The following is a 21,007-nucleotide window of genomic DNA, read 5'->3' on the forward strand; positions in this document are numbered from 1 at the left end:
CTGATTTTGAAAAAAAATAAATCAAAGAATGAAGCTAATTTTTTAATTGGTTACACACACTTTGCCCTTTACAAGATGTGTAAGGCAGCAGCACATCGAATTCAGGTAGTTTTGTGCATAAGTTTCACCCAGTGAACTTGATTAGAACCATCAGTATTTTCAGTGTCCCCACTGTTATATTTTGATTTTCCTTCCCCGGCTGCGGGGATGCATGTTGCCTCTGCTCTGCAGAAACTCACTGTTCTGGGAACCTACCAACCCAGAGAGAGTGCTTTTGACTCTTCTTTGCAAATTTTCTCACACACTCTACATTACCACAATAATCTTTTGTTTTAAAAAGAATCGGTAAGTGGACCAAATAATCATGTAACTAGTGGATACACTGCTTTTACCCTCCAAATATTTATATAGAATCACTATTCAGAACTTAATTCTTTCAAATAAAACACATCAATGAAAGGTCTTCTTTATGTTTAATGCCTCTTAGGTTTTGTTTTCAATAGCTGTATAACTTATCATAATGATATACTACTATCCAATGCGTTAAACATCTTTTTGTAACACCTCACAAATGAATACATATATTTGAATACATAACTTGTTATAAACTCTTGGATATTCTGCACAGATAATAATTTGGCAAATAGTAAACAGGCAGATATTGGGATTCTAGTTAGTCAGTAAGGGCAGTATTACAGAGCTGTGAAGCATTTATCATAAATAGCACCCAACCCCGCTCAGTTCTCACTGTGCACCACATTTACAGCAGTTTCATACACCTTTGGAAATGCAGCATGCCAGCTAAGCGACAGTATTCTTTATGAGGAGACAACTATGACATGCATCACTGAAATCCTGCGATGTGACAACTGACACTGTAAAACGTGTGTTATTACATGTATTAAGTAATCCCATTTTAAACAGTATTTCTCATCTCCCCCGGAAAGACTTCTATCATTCATAAAATGGGAACAAAACTTAACAAAAGTCATTCATCTGTCAATTTAAAATCACTACGTGATCGCCAATACCAAGTAGCACTGAAATTTGTCATGCTCAAAATAAGGGAAATGATAATGGCAGGGAAGGGAACATTATTCATTTTTACGTCCAGCAACAGCTCCAAGGATCCCGAGGTCAGATGTTATGTAATGTTCCTCCTACATTGCCTCAACAAGGTGAAAGTCCAAACTGAGAAGCACTTCACCAACCTAACGTACCTCACCATCTATTCTGATCAACTGCAAGTGATTTCCAGAAGTTTTTTTAAAATTATGGACTACTTTAACCTGTGTAGTCATGACCACTGGAAACAAAATCAATGCCCACACATTTAGACTTCTCAAATCAAAGGGAAGATTTTTATCCTGTTGAAGCTGGATTTGAATACAGGAGATAGACACACTATTTTCTATTACCCACTCTAACACAGAGTCTCCTCTGACTTGGCATTATTGTAACCTGATGTAAATCAAGGAAAGTGACTAAAACGTTTCTCTGCAGCATCTACCTAAATTTCTAGTTCATAATTTTTGCAAAGGTCCTGAATTATTGTAAGGTCCTGAATTATTGTAAAGGTCATGAATGATGAAGTATTGCAGTAAATACTATAAATATTTTTGTGAAAGCAATCCACAATATGTAGTAGTAAGTATATTTGGATTTTCAGTTTTAATTAGAACAGATGACTTTCAGAAACACTGTGCAATTACAGTTTTGAAATGCACCAACAAATACTTGTACACCAGCAAACTTGTCATGTCATGTTATCCTAGGTGCAGATATTAGACATCAACACAGTCACGTTGTGCAACATCATTTTTAACAGCTTCACTCACTTTCGTTAGGCGTCAGAAGGTTCATTCAAGAATGCAAACAACTTGAAAGGCATTCACTCACTATTACAGAACACTGAAAGCAGTTTTACAGCTGAACAAAAGATCACAGATGGTATAAAATAACAGAAACAGGTGTACAAAAATTAACGGTCTTGGTAATGGTGGACACTAAAAGGTTAAAAAAATTCAAGTGCTTTTCCATCCATATTTGTACAGTTTGAGACAAAAGCATTTTCAACATTATAAGCAGTAAGACCTTTTAATCTCTCCAACAAATTTTGGGGTTCATGCTTCATTGGATTTTTACCTCTAGTATTAGAATTTTAGCCAATTCATAATTTTAATTAAAATAAGATTACTATTTTGTGCAGTTCAACATGATGTTAACCTACAGGAGCCAGACATTTTAATAACAAAATACTTAATAGTAGTAATCTTCCTGCTTAATATTTTGAAAATCCTTGTAATAGTTACAAAATATATATATATATATATATGTTGGCACACAGGAAAGCCTAATATTCAGGTTTATTTTTAAACATTATGCTTATCTCCATAATCAAGCTTTGTTTAGCATTCTCACTGCATTTCTACAGAATTTTATATTCAATGTACATTTTCCTACACGAACAGAAAAATATTTACAGGTAGCACTAAATAAAATGTGCACATTTCTCTCAACATTGCCATTTTTATCTGACAGTGAAAAGTAGTTAGCTTTTTATATAAACTGTACAAGAAAATTAGAATATCAGCTCTCAACTAGACCTTAATTCAAAACCTTTGGCAGTCTTTTCAAACAGTTCTTTGTAAACAAACATAATTGAAAACATACTTTTAAAAATTCGAGCTGTTTGGAATGAGCAGCAAAATCCTTCAAAATGTCCTCTTTCTAAGATCCATCCAAATGAAAAAAAAATCAGTACCAACACGATGAAACAGTTTCTTGTATATTTATGGGATTGTTGGCATTTTCCCTATTTAACACACCACTTCCTCAATCATCATCGTATCCTTGTGAAGAGATTCAGCACAGATATGGATTCCTGTAAATCAATTCAAAAAAAGTTTCCATGTTCATAAAAACAATTTTATTTTTTCCGAAAGTTTTATTTATCTCACATTTTATTTATTAGTGCTCCACTAGCCCGATATCCTGTATGCCTAAGATTAGTGTAAAGCATTGTACTATTTCAGAACAATGAGCAGATCTTCCCTTTCTTCCTTTTCACACACACACATATATTATTCCACTACAGGAAACTTTCTGATATCCGGCACTGACGGGACCGAGCTGGTGCCGTACCATCAAAAGTGCCGGACATACCAGCGTTAATGTTGAAACATACGGAACTGAAAAGCTCCGTGTGAATCAACAAACCCTGTTGAGCTTCAAAACAGTCAGCTGCAGCTGCAAGCGTCTCTAGCTGAAGCTGTTGCTATAGCTACAGACCTTGCAGTGCCTGACTGGGGGAAAAAAAAAGCAACGAGAACTAAAAAAACTTATAGAAAACGGCTCTTGATTTTTGCCGTTAGATCGAGTATTCCGGACATATAACCTCCGGATAAACCAAAGTTTCCTGTATTAAACATATGCAGACTCAGTATAAAATTCCAGTAATTTTAGAGAATTGTCATCACCAGAATGCAAAGCACCTGGCCAACCAGATGGTCATATGAGGAGAGGTTGAGTAGATTGGGACTCTACTCATTGGAGTTCAGAAGAATGAGAGGCGATCTTATTGAAACATAAGATTGTGAAGGGGCTTGATCGGGTGGATGCGGTGAGGATGTTCCCAATGATGGGTGAAACTAGAACTAGGGGGCATAATCTTAAAATAAGGGGCTGCTCTTTCAAAACTGAGATGAGGAGAAACTTCTTCACTCAGAGGGTGGTAGGTTTGTGGAATTTGCTGCCCCAGAAAGCTGTGGAAGCTACATCATTAAATAAATTTAAAACAGAAATAGATAGTTTCCTAGAAGTAAAGGGAATTAAGGGTTACGGGGAGCGGGCAGGAAATTGGACATGAGTCTTGGTTCAGAATGGTCATGGCCCTGTGGGTAGTGGAGTGGGCCCAGGGGCCGTGTAGCCTGGTTCTGCTCCTACTGTGTTCTAATTCTGTGTTAGATTTCAGGAGATGGTTTTATTCCTGTTCCTGGCTGGGGTGGAGATCGCCTTTACAGAAGGTAAAGTACTGTAGAAAATATAGGGACAGAGTGATCTCCTGGAAGAATTTCGATCGCCTAGATGGGTCGGAGAGGAATTTCTCAGATTTTTTTCTCCCAAATTGGCCATTGGGTCTTTATCTGGTTTTTCGCCTCTCCCGGGAGATCACATGGGTTCGGGTGGATGCAGAGTGATAGAAGATTTGAGGTTAGGATCAGATCAGCCATGATCTTATTGAATGGTGGAGCAGGCTCGAGGGGCCGATTGGCCTACTCCTGCTCCTATTTCTTATGTTCTTATGTTTAGTTAGTAGGAATGACTCAACAATGTGAGACATGGTTTGTATTTGTCCACAAGGCCATTTGTTGTAATGAAGACCCCATAGGTGAAGATTTGAGATGCAATTTCCCTTTCCAGTTTGAAAGCGGTTGAGAAGTGCCCAACTACGACGTGGCCTAGGTGAATCATGGTTGACTGTATGTAGGGTCAGAGATAATATGGTGATTTATAGGGACATCCATTATCCAGTCTTCCTGCCAGCGAGTCGATGAGGAGGTTGACCATATTGGGTGTCTTGAAGGGAGCCGCGCCATTGGTGGATTAAACAAATCAGAGTGAACATGATATTGTCAAAGTGGATTCACCAATTTAGTTACTGCATCCGAACGACGAAGATGTGGAGGAGCTATGTTGCAGAGGACTTGTAACCATGTGAGCAGGCGAGGGCAAGCTTTATAGAAGCATGCAGTTTAGTATCCACCAGCTTAGTGTGCAGGGAGCGAGCCCAAATGGGAGCAAATATTACGCAACAGAAAACAAGAAGAAGAATTTTAAAAATGGACAGGCCACCTAGCAGCGACCTAGGCACTGGCTTAGGACACAACAATAGCACACCCAGCCCAGTCAACCCTGCAAAGTCCTCCTCACTACCATCTGGGGACTTGTGCCAAAATTGGGAGAGCTGTCCCACAGACTAGTCAAGCCTGAATAGCCTGACATAGTCATACTGTCAGAATCATACCTTTCAGCCAATGTCCCAGACTTCTCCATCACCATCCCTGGGTATGTCCTGTCCCACTGGCAGGACAGACCCACCAGAGGTGGTGGCAGTGGTATACAGTCAGGAGGGAGTGGGCCTGGGAGTCCTCAACATTGACTCTGGACCCCATGAAGTCTCATGGCTTCAGGTCAAGCATGGGCAAGGAAACCTCCTGCTGATTACTACCTACCATCCTCCCTCAGCTGATGAATCAGTATTTCTCCATGTTGAACACCATTTAGGGTAGCAAGGGCATAGAATGTACTCTGGGTGGGGGACTTCAATGTCCATCACCAAGAGTGACTCAGTAGCACCATTACTGACCAGGCCCTGAACGACATAACTGCCAGACTGGGCCTGCGGCAGGTGGTGAAAGAACCAACACGAGGGACAAACCTACTTGACCTCGTCCTCACCAATCTACCTGCCGCAGATGCATCTGTCCATGACAGTATTGGCAGCAGTGACCACCGCACAGTCCTTGTGGAGATGAAGTCCCATCTTCACAGGGAGGACACCCTCCACTGTGCTGTGTGGCACTATCACCGTGCTAAATGGGATAGATTCAGAACAGATCTAGCAACTCAAAACTGGGCATCTATGAGGCAGCAGCAGCAGCAAAATTAAACTCCACCATAATCTGTAACCTCATGGCCTGGCCTATCCCTCACTCTACCATTACCATCAAGCCAGGGGACCAACCCTGGTTCAATGAGGAATGCAGAAAAGCATGCCAGGAGCAGCACCAGGTGTAACTAAAAATGAGGTGCCAACTTGTGGAAGCTGCAACACAGGACTACATGCATGCTAAACAGTGAAAGCTATAGACAGAGCTAAGCGATCCCACAATCAACGGATCAGATCAAAACTCTGTAGTCCTGCCACATCCAGTTGTGAATGGTGCCAACCTGGAGAAGCTGCAACATAGGACTACATGCATGCTAAACAGTGGAAGCAGCATGGTATAAACAGAGCTAAGCGATCACACACGTGATATCAAGAAACGGCTGAGCGCATTGGATACAGCAAAGGCTGTGGGCCCCGCCAACATCCCGGCTGTCGTGCTGAAGCCAGTTCCAGTACAGCTACAACACAGGCATCTACCTGACAATGTGGAAAATTGCCCAAGTAGGTCTTGTCCATAAAAAGGACAAATCCAATCCGGCCAATTACCATCCGATCAGTCTACTCTCAATCATCAGCAAAGTGATGGAAGGTGTCATTGACAGTGCGATCAAGTGGCACTTACTCACCAATAACCTGCTCACCGATGCTCAGTTTGGGTTCCGCCAGGACCACTCGGCTCCTGACCTCATTACAGCCTTGGTCCAAACATGGACAAAAGAGCTGAATTCCAGGGGAGAGTGATTGCCCTTGAACATCAAGGCAGCATTTGAGAGTATGGCATCAAGGAGCCCTAGTAAAATTGAAATCAATGGGAATCAGGGGGAAAACTATCCACTGGCTGGAGTCATACCTAGTACAAAGGAAGATGGTTGTGGTTGTTGGAGGCAATCATCTAGCCCCAGGACATCACTGCAGGCGTTCCTCAAGGCAGTGTCCTAGGCCCAACCATCTTCAGCTGCTTCATCAATGATTTTCTCTCCATCATAAGGTCAGAAGTGGGGATGTTCACTGATGATTGCAGTATTCAGTTCCATTTGCAACTCCTCAGATAATGAAGCAGTCCATGCCCGCATGCAGCAAGACCAGGACGACATTCAGGCTTGGACTGATAAACGGCAAGCAACATTTGCACCACACACATGCCAAGCAATGACTATCTCCAACAAGAGAGAATCTAACCATCTCCCCTTGACATTCAATGGCATTACCATCGCTGAATTCCCCACCATCAATGTCCTGGGAGGGGATCACCATTGACCAGAAACTTAACTGGACCAGCCACATAACTACTGTGGCTAAAAGAGCAGGTCAGAGGCTGGGTATTCTGTAACTAGTGTCTCACCTCCTGACTCTCCAAAGCCTTTCCATTATCTACAAGTCACAAGTGTGATGGAATACTCTCCACTTGCCTGGATGAGTGCAGCTCCAACAACACTTAAAAAGCTCGACACCATTCAGGACAAAGCAGCCCGCTTGATTGGCACCCCATCGACCACCTTAAACATTCACACCCTCCACCATCGGCACACCGTGGCTGCAGTGTGTACCATCTACAAGATGCACTGCAGCAACTCGCCAAGGCTACTTTGACAGCACCTCCCAAACCCGCAACCTCTACCACCTAGAAGGACAAGGGCAGCAGGCATATAGGAACACCATCACCTCCAAGTTCTCCTCCCAAGTCACACACCATCCTGACTTGGAAAATTATCGCTGTTCCTTCATCATCGCTGCGTCAAAATCCTGGAACTCCTTCCCTAACAGCACTGTGGGAGTGCGTCACCTCACGGACTGCAGCAGTTCAAGGTGGCGGCTCACCACCACCTTCTCAAAGGCAATTAGGGATGGGCATTAAATGCTTGCCAGCGACACCCACATCCCAGGAACGAATAAAAAAAAAAACTGAATAGCAGGGTGCATGAGCAAATGAGTGTAAAGTGGAGGTGTTTGCTCCCCAGGCAAAGCCAGCAAGTTTGGCAATTAGGTTATTTCAAGTTGAATTTCTCAGTAGATGGTTTTTGTAGGTTAGTGATTTGGTGAGGGCAATGTACGAGTAAACAGGTTGAGCACCATGTTTTAAGAAATTAACCATTGAGGATAAGTTCATGAGAGGCACTAGCATTGTGCAAGTGAAAGACAGAGGACACAGTCTTTGTGGTACTTGGTTGAAGTCGCCATTTCAGGCAGTACTCCGCCATAAGTTTCATATCATTGGTCAGTGTGGTTTCCAGGGTGGGGGGGAAAAAAAATCACTAGCTTGAGTAGCAAAGACACCATCCTCAGCATAGATTTCAATGGAACAATGCATTGTCCAGGCACACTGTGTACAAGGGGTAAAAAGCACAATAGATCGTGGATTTTAGAGCTTTGAAGAGTGTCACAAAAGCATTTGTAAGCCTCCTTGATTGGGTTGTTATGTTGTGGGATAGTAACAATTATTTGTTCAACGGCCTCTAAGCAAAGTGCAATGGCTTTCCTGAGGTTCCATCAAAATTTCCTTGTACTTTGATGTTCACTGTGTGGAAAGTCATCGAGTTCAAGGAAGGTGCCATGCTGTTTAGGGTCGTGGATCAGGTTATAGTCATTACTAGATACCCAACGTTGTAACCGACCACCATCTTTGTTGAACTGTGATTAACCACAGTCTGTATGGTGGCTATTAAAGTTCCCTACGTAGATAGCTGGGTGAAAAAGGGAGAAGGGAGTAAGTTGTTCCTCTGTGTTTCACTTGGTGGCTTATCGCAATAATGAAATTACCATGACATCACAATGATTAGTGGCTAAGTAGGAGTTGCATCTAAGATGTTGTTATGGACATTGATATTCTATTCCCCAACCACAAAGTATGGCAGATGATCTTCCCTCGCCTCTAGAAATATTGCCTTACAACTAGCTGCTGGTGGTTTGACAGATTGGTGCAATATTGTACTCTGCTCCTTTTCAATTCCTCCTCTAATTGTGTGGGAAGTACTGCATCTCTGCTTCTTCCCAAAACTGTCTAATAAATTAAGGGACCAATCATTAGGAGAACTGTAGGAGCAAACTATGTTCTACCATTCTGTACAGTAAATTCCTATGTTGCAATAAACCACCACAGACCAGCAACTCTTACACAGCATAATTTTACAATTAATCAAACACAGGATCTGTTGATTCTTCAACTAAAATCAAAGATTTTTGGTATACCCTTAATATCACCACCGCTACCCACAATATCATATACCTTAGTTGAACGAGTTTTACTAAAAACATTCCAGAATCGGAGTGTTTCGTCTCCTGCTCCAGTCACTATGGCTTCTCCATCTGGTGACATTGCCTGCAGATAAAAAGAGGATTCAGTGTATTTACAATATTTTTTTTTATAAAATAGTACATTTCTTTTGTAGCTTTAAAAAAAAAACTGGTTTCTACAAGATTTGCTTTCGCCAACCACTTATTTTTTCCTCTTCTCCATACAACTTCCCTAACTGGGAAAGGGTTGATGGGAGACTCATTTAACCTATATTGTTCGAAAGAGAAGTGTGACGACAGAGTCCACGGTCACCCTCCTACTCGCAATCTACATTCACGTATATATTTTTATGAAGCCCCTGTATATAGAGGTGTACATTCACATATTTTGAGGCTGTTGTGCAGTTTGATTGCATGAGATTTGTGGGAGAAATGCAAGGATACATCCAAGTTTCTCAGTATGACTCGGAGCAATGCAAGTCAGCTAGTTGAGGCAGATTCTTTGGTCTTGGATTCTGGAATTAGGTGGGGGAGGAATACATCTTCTTCTAGCTACTCGTGGGAGTTGTGCTAGTCTGCACATTACAGGGGACGCCCAAATTCTAGTAGACAGACCCAGCAAGAACGAAGCTGCAACCTTTAGGACCGTAAAACTGGTCATGCACCTGGTGGTCTCCCAGACTGCAATTCAGAATGGCTAGATGCAGAGGAATGACCAGATTATGTGCAGGAGTGTGCCTTGCTGGCCACAGTGCATCCACCAACTATTTGGTATGGAAAGATGAAATCTGTGGAGTTGGTGTAGTGTACAGTATGTGCAATGTATGATCTTTAGTTGGCCGCCTTGCATTTTGCCATGAGTGGTTGTGTTTAGGATCTGGCTCCATACCGGTCACCACTCCTCCTCACTTAAGTCAGCCTAGATCTAATTTCTTCAGGCTTTCTATTGAGTCCTTGATTGCAGAGGCGAGCAAATGCACAGGGTGGAGATGCATCCACAGCAGGCTACTGAGGAGTGGAGGAAAAGTTCCAGGGGGTTGGTTCAAGTGGAAATCTGCAAAGTATTGCATAGTTCTGGAGGTAGTGCTACAACTGGAGATAGCTGTATTGAACTTGCTGGGAGAAGTGAAATTTGCTCTAGCCATTTCTTAAAGAATTGTGGGGCTAATTTTTTCCCCCATCTCTCCCAAGTATCTAGTACCCACTACTTGTCACATTGATCAACCAACGAACCAGTGGGATATGGCAGTGAGTACCTTTGTTATAGTATTATGGCTTTGCATGGCTGAAGAGGGGAACTAAAAATTGTTTGAAAGATACAACGGGGGTCTATCCCAGTTCTTGATACCTGTGTTTTCTGCTGGATGCTAACTGTACTTTGGACACATTCTTTTGGACCATGCTGAGAAGGCATGACTGGTCCTTTGGTCTTTCTATTCTTTCTTCAGTAACAGCAACATCCCAATACTGGTTAAACTTGTGGTATAGAATGAGTGTCCAAACAGTTCTTCTTCATGGTTCAAAGTCTTGGGTATACAATGGAACAATTTCCTAAAGTTCATGTTCAATATTCCAGGACAAAAAGGAATGAGGTAGATTTGTGGCAAAAAGAAGAAACGGTTATAGGGAGGGAGGGCTCCAGCCTACATTGATCTGTCACCACATACTCTGGAGAAGGAGCCAGTTTCATAGTGACCACATCTCTTTACCAAAGCCCCATTACCCAGGTTAAGTAGTTGGTGCTAAGTTGTAGGGTTGGTTCATTGATGGTCTAGACATCCAAGTCCAGTGTTAAACTGACTGGCATACCATAAACTGCCCTATGTGGGTCTTTCTGTCATGCTGAAGGTATGTCTGTAATATTGCACGCAAACTAATTGACATCACTGAGCATAGATGAACTTCACGAGAGATACAATTAGCAACAGATCTTTTGTCAACCATCGTCTAGAACAAACACCGTAACAACTACATTACGAGGGCTGCTGATGCTTAATGTCAACATTAGCAACATAGAAAGAGTAAGGCCATATACAGTTATCCTGAAAGAGTCAACCAGTCTTGTAGCTTTTTAGCGTTGGATGCATGTGTCATTTATTATAGAGCCAAAGAATGTTATAATTTTAATCCTTGCATTATACAAAATGAATGTAAAAATCATAACAAGTAACCCACCAAGTATAGCACTCTGTATGAATGTCCAGTCAATTTGGCTACTTGTGTTAATGATGGATACTTCCACACTAGGATTTGATTTTGTGAATATCCATGAGTACTCACCTATAGGTATTAAAAAAATTGTTTTACTAATACTGTAACACAAACATACATAAAAACACAATGGTGCCACATAAAATGTTTGAAAGAAAAAAGCTTCAATTGTGCGCCAGTCATTATTACTGTAACATAGTTATTATACAACAGCACCAATATACTACGTGTGAATTCTACAGTTCAGTTATTACCCAGTCCGTACAAAACAAAGCCCTTTTCTCAACTGCCATAAAATCCGCAGAATGTTCTTACCCATTATGTTCTCAGCGAATGGAAAGTTTTTCCAAGTACAACAGCCAATTATGCATTCATGACGAGAGCAGAATGATTTCTTGGCTAATTGTAATGGTTTGTGAATTCTAATAAGCCAAGAAAACAATCTTATTAATACTCAAAGAAAATTAAATTAAGTTAAGTTTCAGATGAATCCAGATAAAATGTAATTTTATTCCTTCTCGGAATGTATGCATTGCTGGCAAGGCCGACATTAATTGCCATCCCTTTATTTGGCAAACTGAGTGGCTTGCTAGACAAGAGTGCTTGCAAGAGTCAACCACACTGATGTGGGACTAGAGTCACAGATAGGCCAGACCGAGTAAGGATGGCAGGTTTCCTTTCCTAAAGAACATTAGTGAACATGTTGGGATTTTACGACAACCTAATAGCTTCACTTTTACCAATACCAGATGCACTAAAAACAAGTGAAATACTTTGTACTTACTAGTTCATTTGCATGCTTGGACCAAGCAAGGTTGCACACCTGGGAACCTGTATCTATACACTGCAAAGGCTGAGAGGTAAGAGTATTCCAGAAACGGATGCACCGGTCAGCAGTTCCACCACCCGATGCAAGGAGACCATGCTGATGGGGAGACCAGGCAATGGCTTTCACTGCTGCAAGATGCTCTGTATACTGCTGTACTGGCCCTGAACTGGAGTTGTTCCACACCAGAAGCTAAACAAAGATGATAAGTTATATGCAAAACAATCAGATTCCAAAAAAATCAGATTTTGCAATATGAAGTGCAACCCATTTTGTCTTTAAACAATTTATTACCAAGATTTAAGTGAAACGTCAAAATAAAACAGACCTCCCAAAGCGAATTATGAATCATGTACAGTTTAATTTTTTTTTCCCCAGGGGAAGAGTTTTAGTTGAGTAGCACAAATCGTTCACTAATACCAGCAGTTTATTGATCAGCAGACTGACTCCATTTCCTAAGCAGCATGTGACAGACAAGAAATGAAGCCCATCAAATCACTTCAGATTGGACCCCCATGAACAAGGGTGCACAAAATTTGAATTAACATAACTGAAGTAACTGACTCAGAGTTTAAGTACTGGAAGAACAATGAGAGGGGATCTCATCGAAACGTATAAAATTCTAACAGGACTAGACAGACTAGATGCTGGAAGGATGTTCCCGATGGTCCGGGAGTCCAGAACCAGGGGGTCACAGTCTAAGGATAAGGGGTAGGCCATTTAGGACAAAAATGAGGAGGAATTTCTTCACCCAGAGAGTGGTGAACCTGTGGAATTCTCTACCACAGAAGGCAGTAGAGGCCAATTCATTAAATATATTCAAGAAGGAGTTGGATATATTTCTCAAGGCTAAAGGGATCAAGGGGTATGGGGAGAAAGCAGGGACCAAGTACTGAATTTGGATGATCAGCCATGATCGCATTGAATGGCGGAGCAGGCTCGAGGGGCCGAATGGCCTACTCCTGCTCCTATCTTCTATGTTGCTATGTTTCTATACCTATATGTTTTTCAATTATTCTGCTCATTCAGCAAACCAAGTGACTTGATTATTCCTGAATGATGCCACACAGAAATACTACTTTTGTCTATGTGTGCACACATCTGTAAATACCTGTTTGCACAGCAATGGCACAAGCCATTAGTTTTTAAAATCTTCAGTTCAATTTACAGAATTTTTTTTTGAAGTGAGGATATGAACTCCCTTTTTCCTCAGTAAGCCCAGATCACACTAACTATATTCAAGTGTGAACATGCAGACAGCTTGCATCTAGCTCTCACCAATGCTGCTCAGAACCAGTGATCCCAGTGAGAAACCCATGGCTAACACTTGCTGCTTCCTCACAGCAGTGCAATTAGGACTGGGATACAGCCGATGAAGGGACATTATGGGCACGAGTCCTCACTCCACCACATGCTGGTAACTCTAATGCACAGTGCCATTGCAGTTTACAGAATTTTTCTCCTATGCCAATTTTGCTCCTTACCCTGAAGGTATTGACTACTTCCCAATGTACAGTTCTAATTGCCTTCCAATACCTCCCCCAAGTGGCCACTATTCACGCACAAGCTGCAAAAGTGAGTGTTGTAAACAATTTCTCATTGGAAGGATCACAGCCAAGGCTACTCCTGTTTAAGACTGCCCTTTTTTGCAGGAATCGCTTGATAGGGATCAGGAGTGAGAAACCCATTTCCTCCTCCCTAACAAAAGGGCACTGAGCCCAAATGTAAGGCCCCTATGGCCACCACAGCTTAGATCAGCTAACTCAGTTTATCATCACATTTTTTAATAGATTTAATTACCTTGTTGTCATTTCCTCCAGAGGCCAGAAGCTGGTGATCTGTTGACCACTTCAAACCACAAACTTCCTGTCTGTGACCCTGAAGCCGTCGCTCAGATTGCAATGGTGGGGTGCGGATATCTCTCTGAAGAATAAGACGGTCTCTACTTCCTGAGGACAGCTGATCAGCATTCCATGCGAGAGCCCCTATAGCACAATCAACCTTGCATGTAAACTGCTTGCAGTGCTGAAAATGTACACAACTACTGAAAACTTGTATCGATTTTATTTTAAACAGAAAGCTGCTTCAATTTGAGTTGATTGGAAACCAATTAGTCTGCTGACAACAGTCTAGCAGAAAGTATTCTTAGTCCAAAGTTATTCTTTCATTTCTGCCAACTGTTAATCTTGCATACAGAATAGCATAAGCATCAGCAATTCCTTCAAAAGTCCACTTGTGTGTTAAATGTCTTCCCAATGGAAGGGGGACCATTTCATTAATATTTTATTTCAGCTTCCCGAGACCTTGGATTTGCAGGTTTGGGATGATGTAAATATATTGATGGAATTTTTGAAGAGCGAAGTTGCAAATAAAAAGGCAGACATAGCAATGGCACTGGGACACCTAGCAATAGTTATTCCTAATTTGCCTACCTGAATAAACTTTAAATAAAAAGTAGACAGTCTAAGTGCTAAACTTTGAAAGGGGGGGGGGGGGGGGGCGGTAGAAAGACTATTTGGGCCAAAGACCAGTATCTCTCAATGTATAGAACTACTATTATATCTATAAAAGGAGCTACATCTATACTATTCAATGTTTTATGTAATGACGTAGGGATATTTATGAACAAATGATGGTAGAAAACTAAAAATGTTACCCATTGATCCCTATTAAGCACGTGATACTTTGATTGCATGGACCAATCAGATCCTGATATTTAATTCCACAAAACAGCTACACTGGATTTTGTTCCTTTTTTAAAAATTCCTTTGCTTTCTCCCAGTAAAGATTTGAGAAATTTCTGTATTACGTATATATTTATGAGTTGAGAGAGACTTGGTAAATACCATGCAATTTAAAAAAAATTTCAGCCAACTATAACTGAAAAGGAACCCCTTTGTCTATTGCATGGAGGTGGCCAACACTCAAAACTGATGAGATCCATGCTCAAATTCATTGACAGATTATTCCTTTACTTTGTTGGTGCTTTGGTCTGTTCTCATAAATAGGTTAGGTCAAAGTTTTCTTGATGGTTGGTGGTCACTCTTTGAAATGCTAATGTGTGCAAGCTCACAGACTGAGAGAAATAGACAAATTCATTCTCTCCAATTGCTGCCTCATCAAGGAATACATTTGAGTGCAAGATACCCAATATCTCTAACATGTGACATAAAAGACATCAGAAGCTTTGTCAATAAAAAGTTCTACAAACTTGAATACAAGAACTGACCCACTCTAGCGGAGTGCCCTTCAAGTGTGGATAATTTCTTCCCTGCCGCTGCATCCCAGATCTGAACATATCCTTTGTGTGTTCCAACTGCTACCAAGTTTCCCTAGATTAAATTAAATAATTATGATTCCAAGAGCCTTTTCAGTTGTTACCTGTAACTGGAAGACAATTATTGCTACCCATAATGGCTGAATATTAAATCAATACATTATAAAACTTATTTTTGCATGAAAAACGCTGATACTTTGTAAAAATATGGCAATTTAAATTCCCATTTCTGAGATATTTAATTGACTGTCAAAGTTTACTTTATGATACATTACCCTGTAAAGCCTCAGTATTTACTTAGGTAAAAAAGTGAGATTAGCTACCTTGCATGCACGTCATGCTTGAAACTGAAACAGCCTCCTCAAACCACCACGAGTAAATCATGTGGGCTTACCCTCAGTGGTATGGAAGGCAGAAATTATGGCCGCGATTTTCCCTACCTCAGCGGGCGACGTCGGTGGCGGGTCGCGGCCCCGCTGCTAGCTCAATCTCGGCCTCCGACATGAATGTCTCCCGATTGGGCTTGTTAAGCTCACCCAGCAAGTATTCCGGCCAATTGAAGGAAGCAGGTCTGATTACGTCATTTGATGACGCGCCATCAGCCGGTTTCCTTAAAGGGACCGTGCGCAAACTTACTTTGACATTTGTGCTGTCAGTGCTCTGCAGCATCGAGGTGCTACAAGCACTGCAGAGGTGCACGGCTGCACCCAGGCCCTCCCATGACTCCCTCCATATGCTTATGGAAGGAGTCACAGCACGCAGGGAGGTTCTCTTCTCTTCCAATGGGCAGAAGCGACCTCCCCAGGAGACCAACGCAGCCTGGTTGCACATTGCACAGGAGGGCACAAGCAGGGATGCCATCAGAAGGACCAGGTTGCAGTGGCGCAAACCTTTCAATGATCTCAGTAAAACGTTACTTCAAAGCCACACTCAACCTCATCACATCCCCATCACTCTGCCTTCCCTACCTTACTCCTGCACATCCTTACTCACACCAACTTACCTTGCACTGCCACCCATCCCTCTCTATCTACATTATCACTTCCCCATTTCACTAGCCACCCCTCACACTCGCCCTCATCCTTGTTCAATCATAACAACTAACAACACGGGTAGGCACTTGTGTGTTTTAGCCAATGTTTATGTGAGGTTTCTGTTAATGTGCTGTCAAACATTGAAATCTTTATTTAACACTTTGCGTTCTTGGACAGATTTGTGTGCACCTTTGGAAGTGACTTAGCGAGTTGCAGTGAATGGTGAGACATAAGGGTACCCCCACAGTGCTGAGGAGTGTGAAAGGCATTGTAGGGATGCTTTCTGTTGTTGGAGTGGGGTAGTGCCAACCTGGTGCATCATGTGGCAGCCAGGGTATGCAGCGTCAAGTGAAGTAAATGTGGCTATGGTGAGGCCATCCCTGGCAGCAATGTGGTCAGGTGCTGATGCCCTCTGTCCTGTGCAGCATCAGTTGATTGCGGAGAAGGTTGGTGTTGCTGGTGTGCCTGGTGATGCTGGTGTTGGGGTTGATCGTGGTCAGATTCTGAGGACCAAGGTGAGAGAGTATAAAGTGCACCCATGCTAATGGAACAGATGGCAGGTGAAGTTGAGATGACAAATGATCTGTCACTGGCAGGAGAGGTAATGAAGTCAGGCTGGATGGAGACTTGTGTAAAGACTTGCAGCATTCTGAATCTGTAGTGGAAATGCAGTTTAGAGAAGCTAGTGGTTAAGGGAACATTTCTCAATCAGCTGGGAGTTTTGACTTGACATTTGAAGCCATCAACTCATCAGCTGATTCAATGGCCAATGACCTCCCGCCTCAGCTTCAGACGAGGTCAGGAAATGCAGGTGTGCGTGTTTTGACAGCCATTCCCGACCCGCTGTCAATCATTTTAAATTTCGCAGCTGACCCGCCAACCATCCCGTCTGCTGAGCGCAAGCAAAATCGTGGCCATTTACTATGAAAATATTTCGTTTTTCTATTTTTGCAAGACAATGCTATACTCAGTAGACGTCGAATGTTCGTTAACAGCAACTTGTCTCAGTGCTGCACATGTGACAATTAGTTTTTTTTATTATGTTCTTGGAAATCAGGCCCTGAAACAACAAATACTATACTGAACAGTAGCCAAGAATTTATCTAGCAATTTAGCATGGATGTTCCATCATCTGCTGAGGGTAGTGCACAGTCCAGGTAGTACCCCATACAATCTACTGCATGTTCTGGAATGTATGGTGAAATGAAAACCACCTCAACTTTCTAAATTCAGTTTTCTCCCACCCATCTCAGCAAAAAAGTTTGTTCTCTAAAGTTTATAAAGAATAAACAAACTTGCATTTATATAGTGCTTTTCACAACTTTAGGATGTCCCACAATGCTTCAGTCAATTAAGTAATTTTAAAGTGTAGTCATTGTTGCAATGTAGGGAAACATGGCAGCTAATTTGTGCACAACAAGATCCCACAAACAGCAATGCGATAAATGACCAGGTAATACATTTTAGCGATATTGACTGAAGGATAAATGTTGGCCAGGAGAACACCCCTGCTCCTTTTTGAATAGTGCCATTGGATCTTTTACAAAAAACAGGTCAGATGGAGCCTCGGTTTTACGTCTCTTCTGAAAGTTGACACCTCCAACAGTGCAGCACTTCCTCAGTACTGCACTGAAATGTTAGCCTAAATTGTGTGCTCTCTGAAGTGGACCTTGAACCCATGACGTTCTGACTCATGAGGCAAGTGTTCTACTAAGGCTGACCTGTTTTCCTTTTGTAAGTTACAAGTACATATCAACTGTATAGGAATACAATGGGGGAAAAATTGGGTTGGTTTGCGCTAACGGGACGCAAAGCAACTTGCGCCCGGGCACGGTGCCACCTACGCAATTCAGCAGAAGGTTAGCGGCGACGCTAACTGGTAGCGCCCTGCGGCGCTGCGCCGCCGGCGATGACGCCATTGCCGTGCGCAGGGCCCCAGCCACGATCTTCGGGAGTGCCCCCTTACTTACCGCCGGATGCTATATCTGATGGAGTCAGGGGGGCCTACCTGCAGCTGGGGAGGCGCAATTTAAAGGAGGTGCGGGGCGGCCATTTTTGTTGCTGGCCGCCTGCCAGCATCTGCCTTCGCTCCCATCCCCGACCTCCTGAACGGCCTCCCCCACGGAGTGCCTGCTGCGGTCCAAGAGCCCGACACTTCTCGAGTGCCGGGCTCTTTGGCCGGCACTCCCGATTCCTGGGTCGCGCTGCGCAAGGCCCCTCCCCTTTAAGAAGGGGAGGAAGGCCTGCAATACCGCGGCACGTAGCGTCGCGATATTGACTCGCAGCGCCCCAAGAGGGAGGCAGGGCGCTTCCAGTAGTGCCCCACTTCCCTCTTGGGGCGCCACCATTCAATTTCTGGCGCGGGCGCTAATTTTTCCAGGGCGCTAAAAACCGGCAAGTTGGGGCGCTACTCAATTTTTAGCCCAAGATCTTTTAAAATGCATCGAGTAAAAGAAACAAAAAAGATTTATCTTGCTTGCTGCAATGTATACTTTCACAAATGAATAAAGTGATTAGGAAGAAAACATGGCAATTAGATGAAAGAGGTCTCTTTAAATAAAACTTATGCTTAGCTCTATTTTTACATCAAAAAATGATATTTACTCTCTCTGACCAGCCGACCGACGTAACAGAATCTCCATCTATAGAAAGGTCACACAGTCTGGTCACCTAAAATGCAGAAAAGAGTCAATACTTAGAGGACATGCATTGAAAAAAAATGTACACAGGTAGGACATCAACATTTTCTTCAAGCTGTGCCAAAAGCCAAAAATGGATAAAAGAAATTAAACCATTTACTCCAGAAATGTTTCTTCTAAAGTTGACATTTTACTGTACTAAACTTTCTAATATCCAAATTAAAATGTTTAAATTACATGTTTCATAATAACATTATATTAATGCATTGAATTGTCTTTGTTTCTTGTAAAACCTTCATTAAAGTTTATACTTGAAGATCTCTGCTTCTCACAAAAGCTTCGTGAGCTGAATCCAGATTGTGCATTCTGAGCATGTGCAGTGTACACAATTTCCCAGGATGCAGCAGTACAATCAGCTGTACAGATGGAATATTTTTCCTTTAGCATCTAGAAATTTCAGCTGTTATTTTTTGTTTCTCAAAATTGTATGAAGCTAGAGGTCACATTTCAAAAGCTTTATTTTAGATAAAGTTTATAGAGTTGTTCTTTTAAAATGAAAAACTTCATTTTTTTTAAAAAAGAGGCTTTTTGTTTGTGCAAGAAAACAACAGGCTACTGATTGCACACCTGTTGCTATTGTTTTGTGTTCTGTAAACTTTAGCAAGTGTGTTGTTCCTCATTGGAATGTGTTCATTGTTCAACAACAGCCTCTAATTGTCTCCTGATCATCACATGTGCTAACAATTAAAACAGCCTCTAATTATCACTTGTTAGGTTCACAGTTAGAAAATGTAAATTTTTGAATTAATGAGAATGAGGGAGAGAGATACAGCACCAAAATGGCACTAACTGAGCCATTTGTAAATAAACGACATCCTCCGAGACAGTGACCGTGCTGCCTTATCTTTCTTTGATCACTCTGCAGCCTTTGACACAGTATACCACAACATCCTCTTCCAACGTCTCTCCTCGGTTAGGACTGCTCTCACTTAGTTCCAACTCTTACTTTGCTCCACTCTTACTTTTCTGATTGTAGCCAGAGCACCTCTAGCAATAGCTTCTCTTCCTGCCTATGCATCGTTATTTGTAGAATCCCCCAGTGATCTATCCTTGGTCCCTTCCTCTTACTCAAATACTTGCTGTCCCTTGGCAACGTCATCCAGACATGTAAGCAAATCAATTATGTTACAAAGGTGAGCAATCTTGGGATATCTTTTTGTGACAGTTAAAACTATATCGAACAAAGCAAGTAGCTCGGAGGGTGAATATCTGTTCCTTTGACTTATACAATGGTTATTGATGCATTTTCTTAGAAACTGATATTTTGAAAGATTGCTCGAGAGCCTAGAAGATGCTCCCTTGAATTTATGAAAAACCAGGTGCACTCCAGTGAAGTTTACCAACAGGAGTTTTACAAAAAAAAGACAGGCTGTTGCCAATTTGTGTGGCTGCAAATCAACTAGACATACAACAGTCTTGATTTTGGAACATTAACTCTGTTCGTAGAAACCAATGGAGCACACTTGGTTATGTAAAAAGACTAACAACCTTGAGGTTCAGAAGACATTTATAAAATCAACTAAACAACTTTAGGATCTCAAGTTACCCACTGTTCTACATAATTGGAAATATTCATTATATGCCTACTTTTGGTTACTCAAACCCTATTTTAAAATGCATGGCTGTGAATGATGAAAAACAAGGATATATTCATTGGTTCACTCTCTGGACATTTAAAGTATACATTGACTGAAAAACAATCTCAATGAGCTGACGGTTCATTAGTATAAAGAAAGCTGAATATCCTTAAACAGGAACAGATTACTACACTTCTCTCAAGAATCTAAAATCAACAACTTGCATTTATACAGCAACTTTAATGTATTAAAATGTCCTAAGGTGCTTCACAGGAGCGGAATCAGACAAAAACTGACACCAAGCCAAAAGTGGAAGACATTAGGACAGGTGACCAAATGCTTGGTCAAAGAGGTAGGTTTTAAGTAGCATCTTAAAAGAGGAGAGAGCGTTGGAGAGGCAGAGAGGTTTGGGGAAGGAATTGCAGAGCTTAGGACCTAGACAGCTGATGGCATGGCTGCCAATGGTGGGGCAAAGGAAGTG

At 41.9% G+C, this 21,007-nt stretch overlaps 1 protein-coding gene across 4 annotated transcripts in view; it reads right to left on the reverse strand.

The window, feature by feature from the left end:
* Positions 1 to 456: 456 nt before the first annotated feature.
* Positions 457 to 21,007, reverse strand: part of fzr1a (fizzy/cell division cycle 20 related 1a) — a 56,710-nt gene continuing 36,159 nt past the window's right edge. For all 4 annotated transcript variants that reach the window (XM_086004719.1, XM_086004720.1, XM_086004718.1 and 1 more), the window contains 7 exons: positions 18,855 to 18,920; positions 15,169 to 15,271; positions 13,740 to 13,924; positions 11,898 to 12,131; positions 11,078 to 11,182; positions 8,895 to 8,987; positions 457 to 2,884 (listed from right to left, as the gene is read on the reverse strand). In XM_086004719.1, coding sequence (XP_085860845.1) covers positions 2,843 to 2,884; positions 8,895 to 8,987; positions 11,078 to 11,182; positions 11,898 to 12,131; positions 13,740 to 13,924; positions 15,169 to 15,271; positions 18,855 to 18,920 — 828 coding nt within the window. In that variant the 3' untranslated portion in view covers positions 457 to 2,842. The remainder of the gene's footprint in view (positions 2,885 to 8,894; positions 8,988 to 11,077; positions 11,183 to 11,897; positions 12,132 to 13,739; positions 13,925 to 15,168; positions 15,272 to 18,854; positions 18,921 to 21,007) is intronic.

Source organism: Somniosus microcephalus, chromosome 13 (assembly GCF_052327205.1).
Source record: "Somniosus microcephalus isolate GS21.2 chromosome 13, FLI_Smic_1.0, whole genome shotgun sequence".
Lineage (NCBI taxonomy): Eukaryota > Metazoa > Chordata > Chondrichthyes > Squaliformes > Somniosidae > Somniosus > Somniosus microcephalus.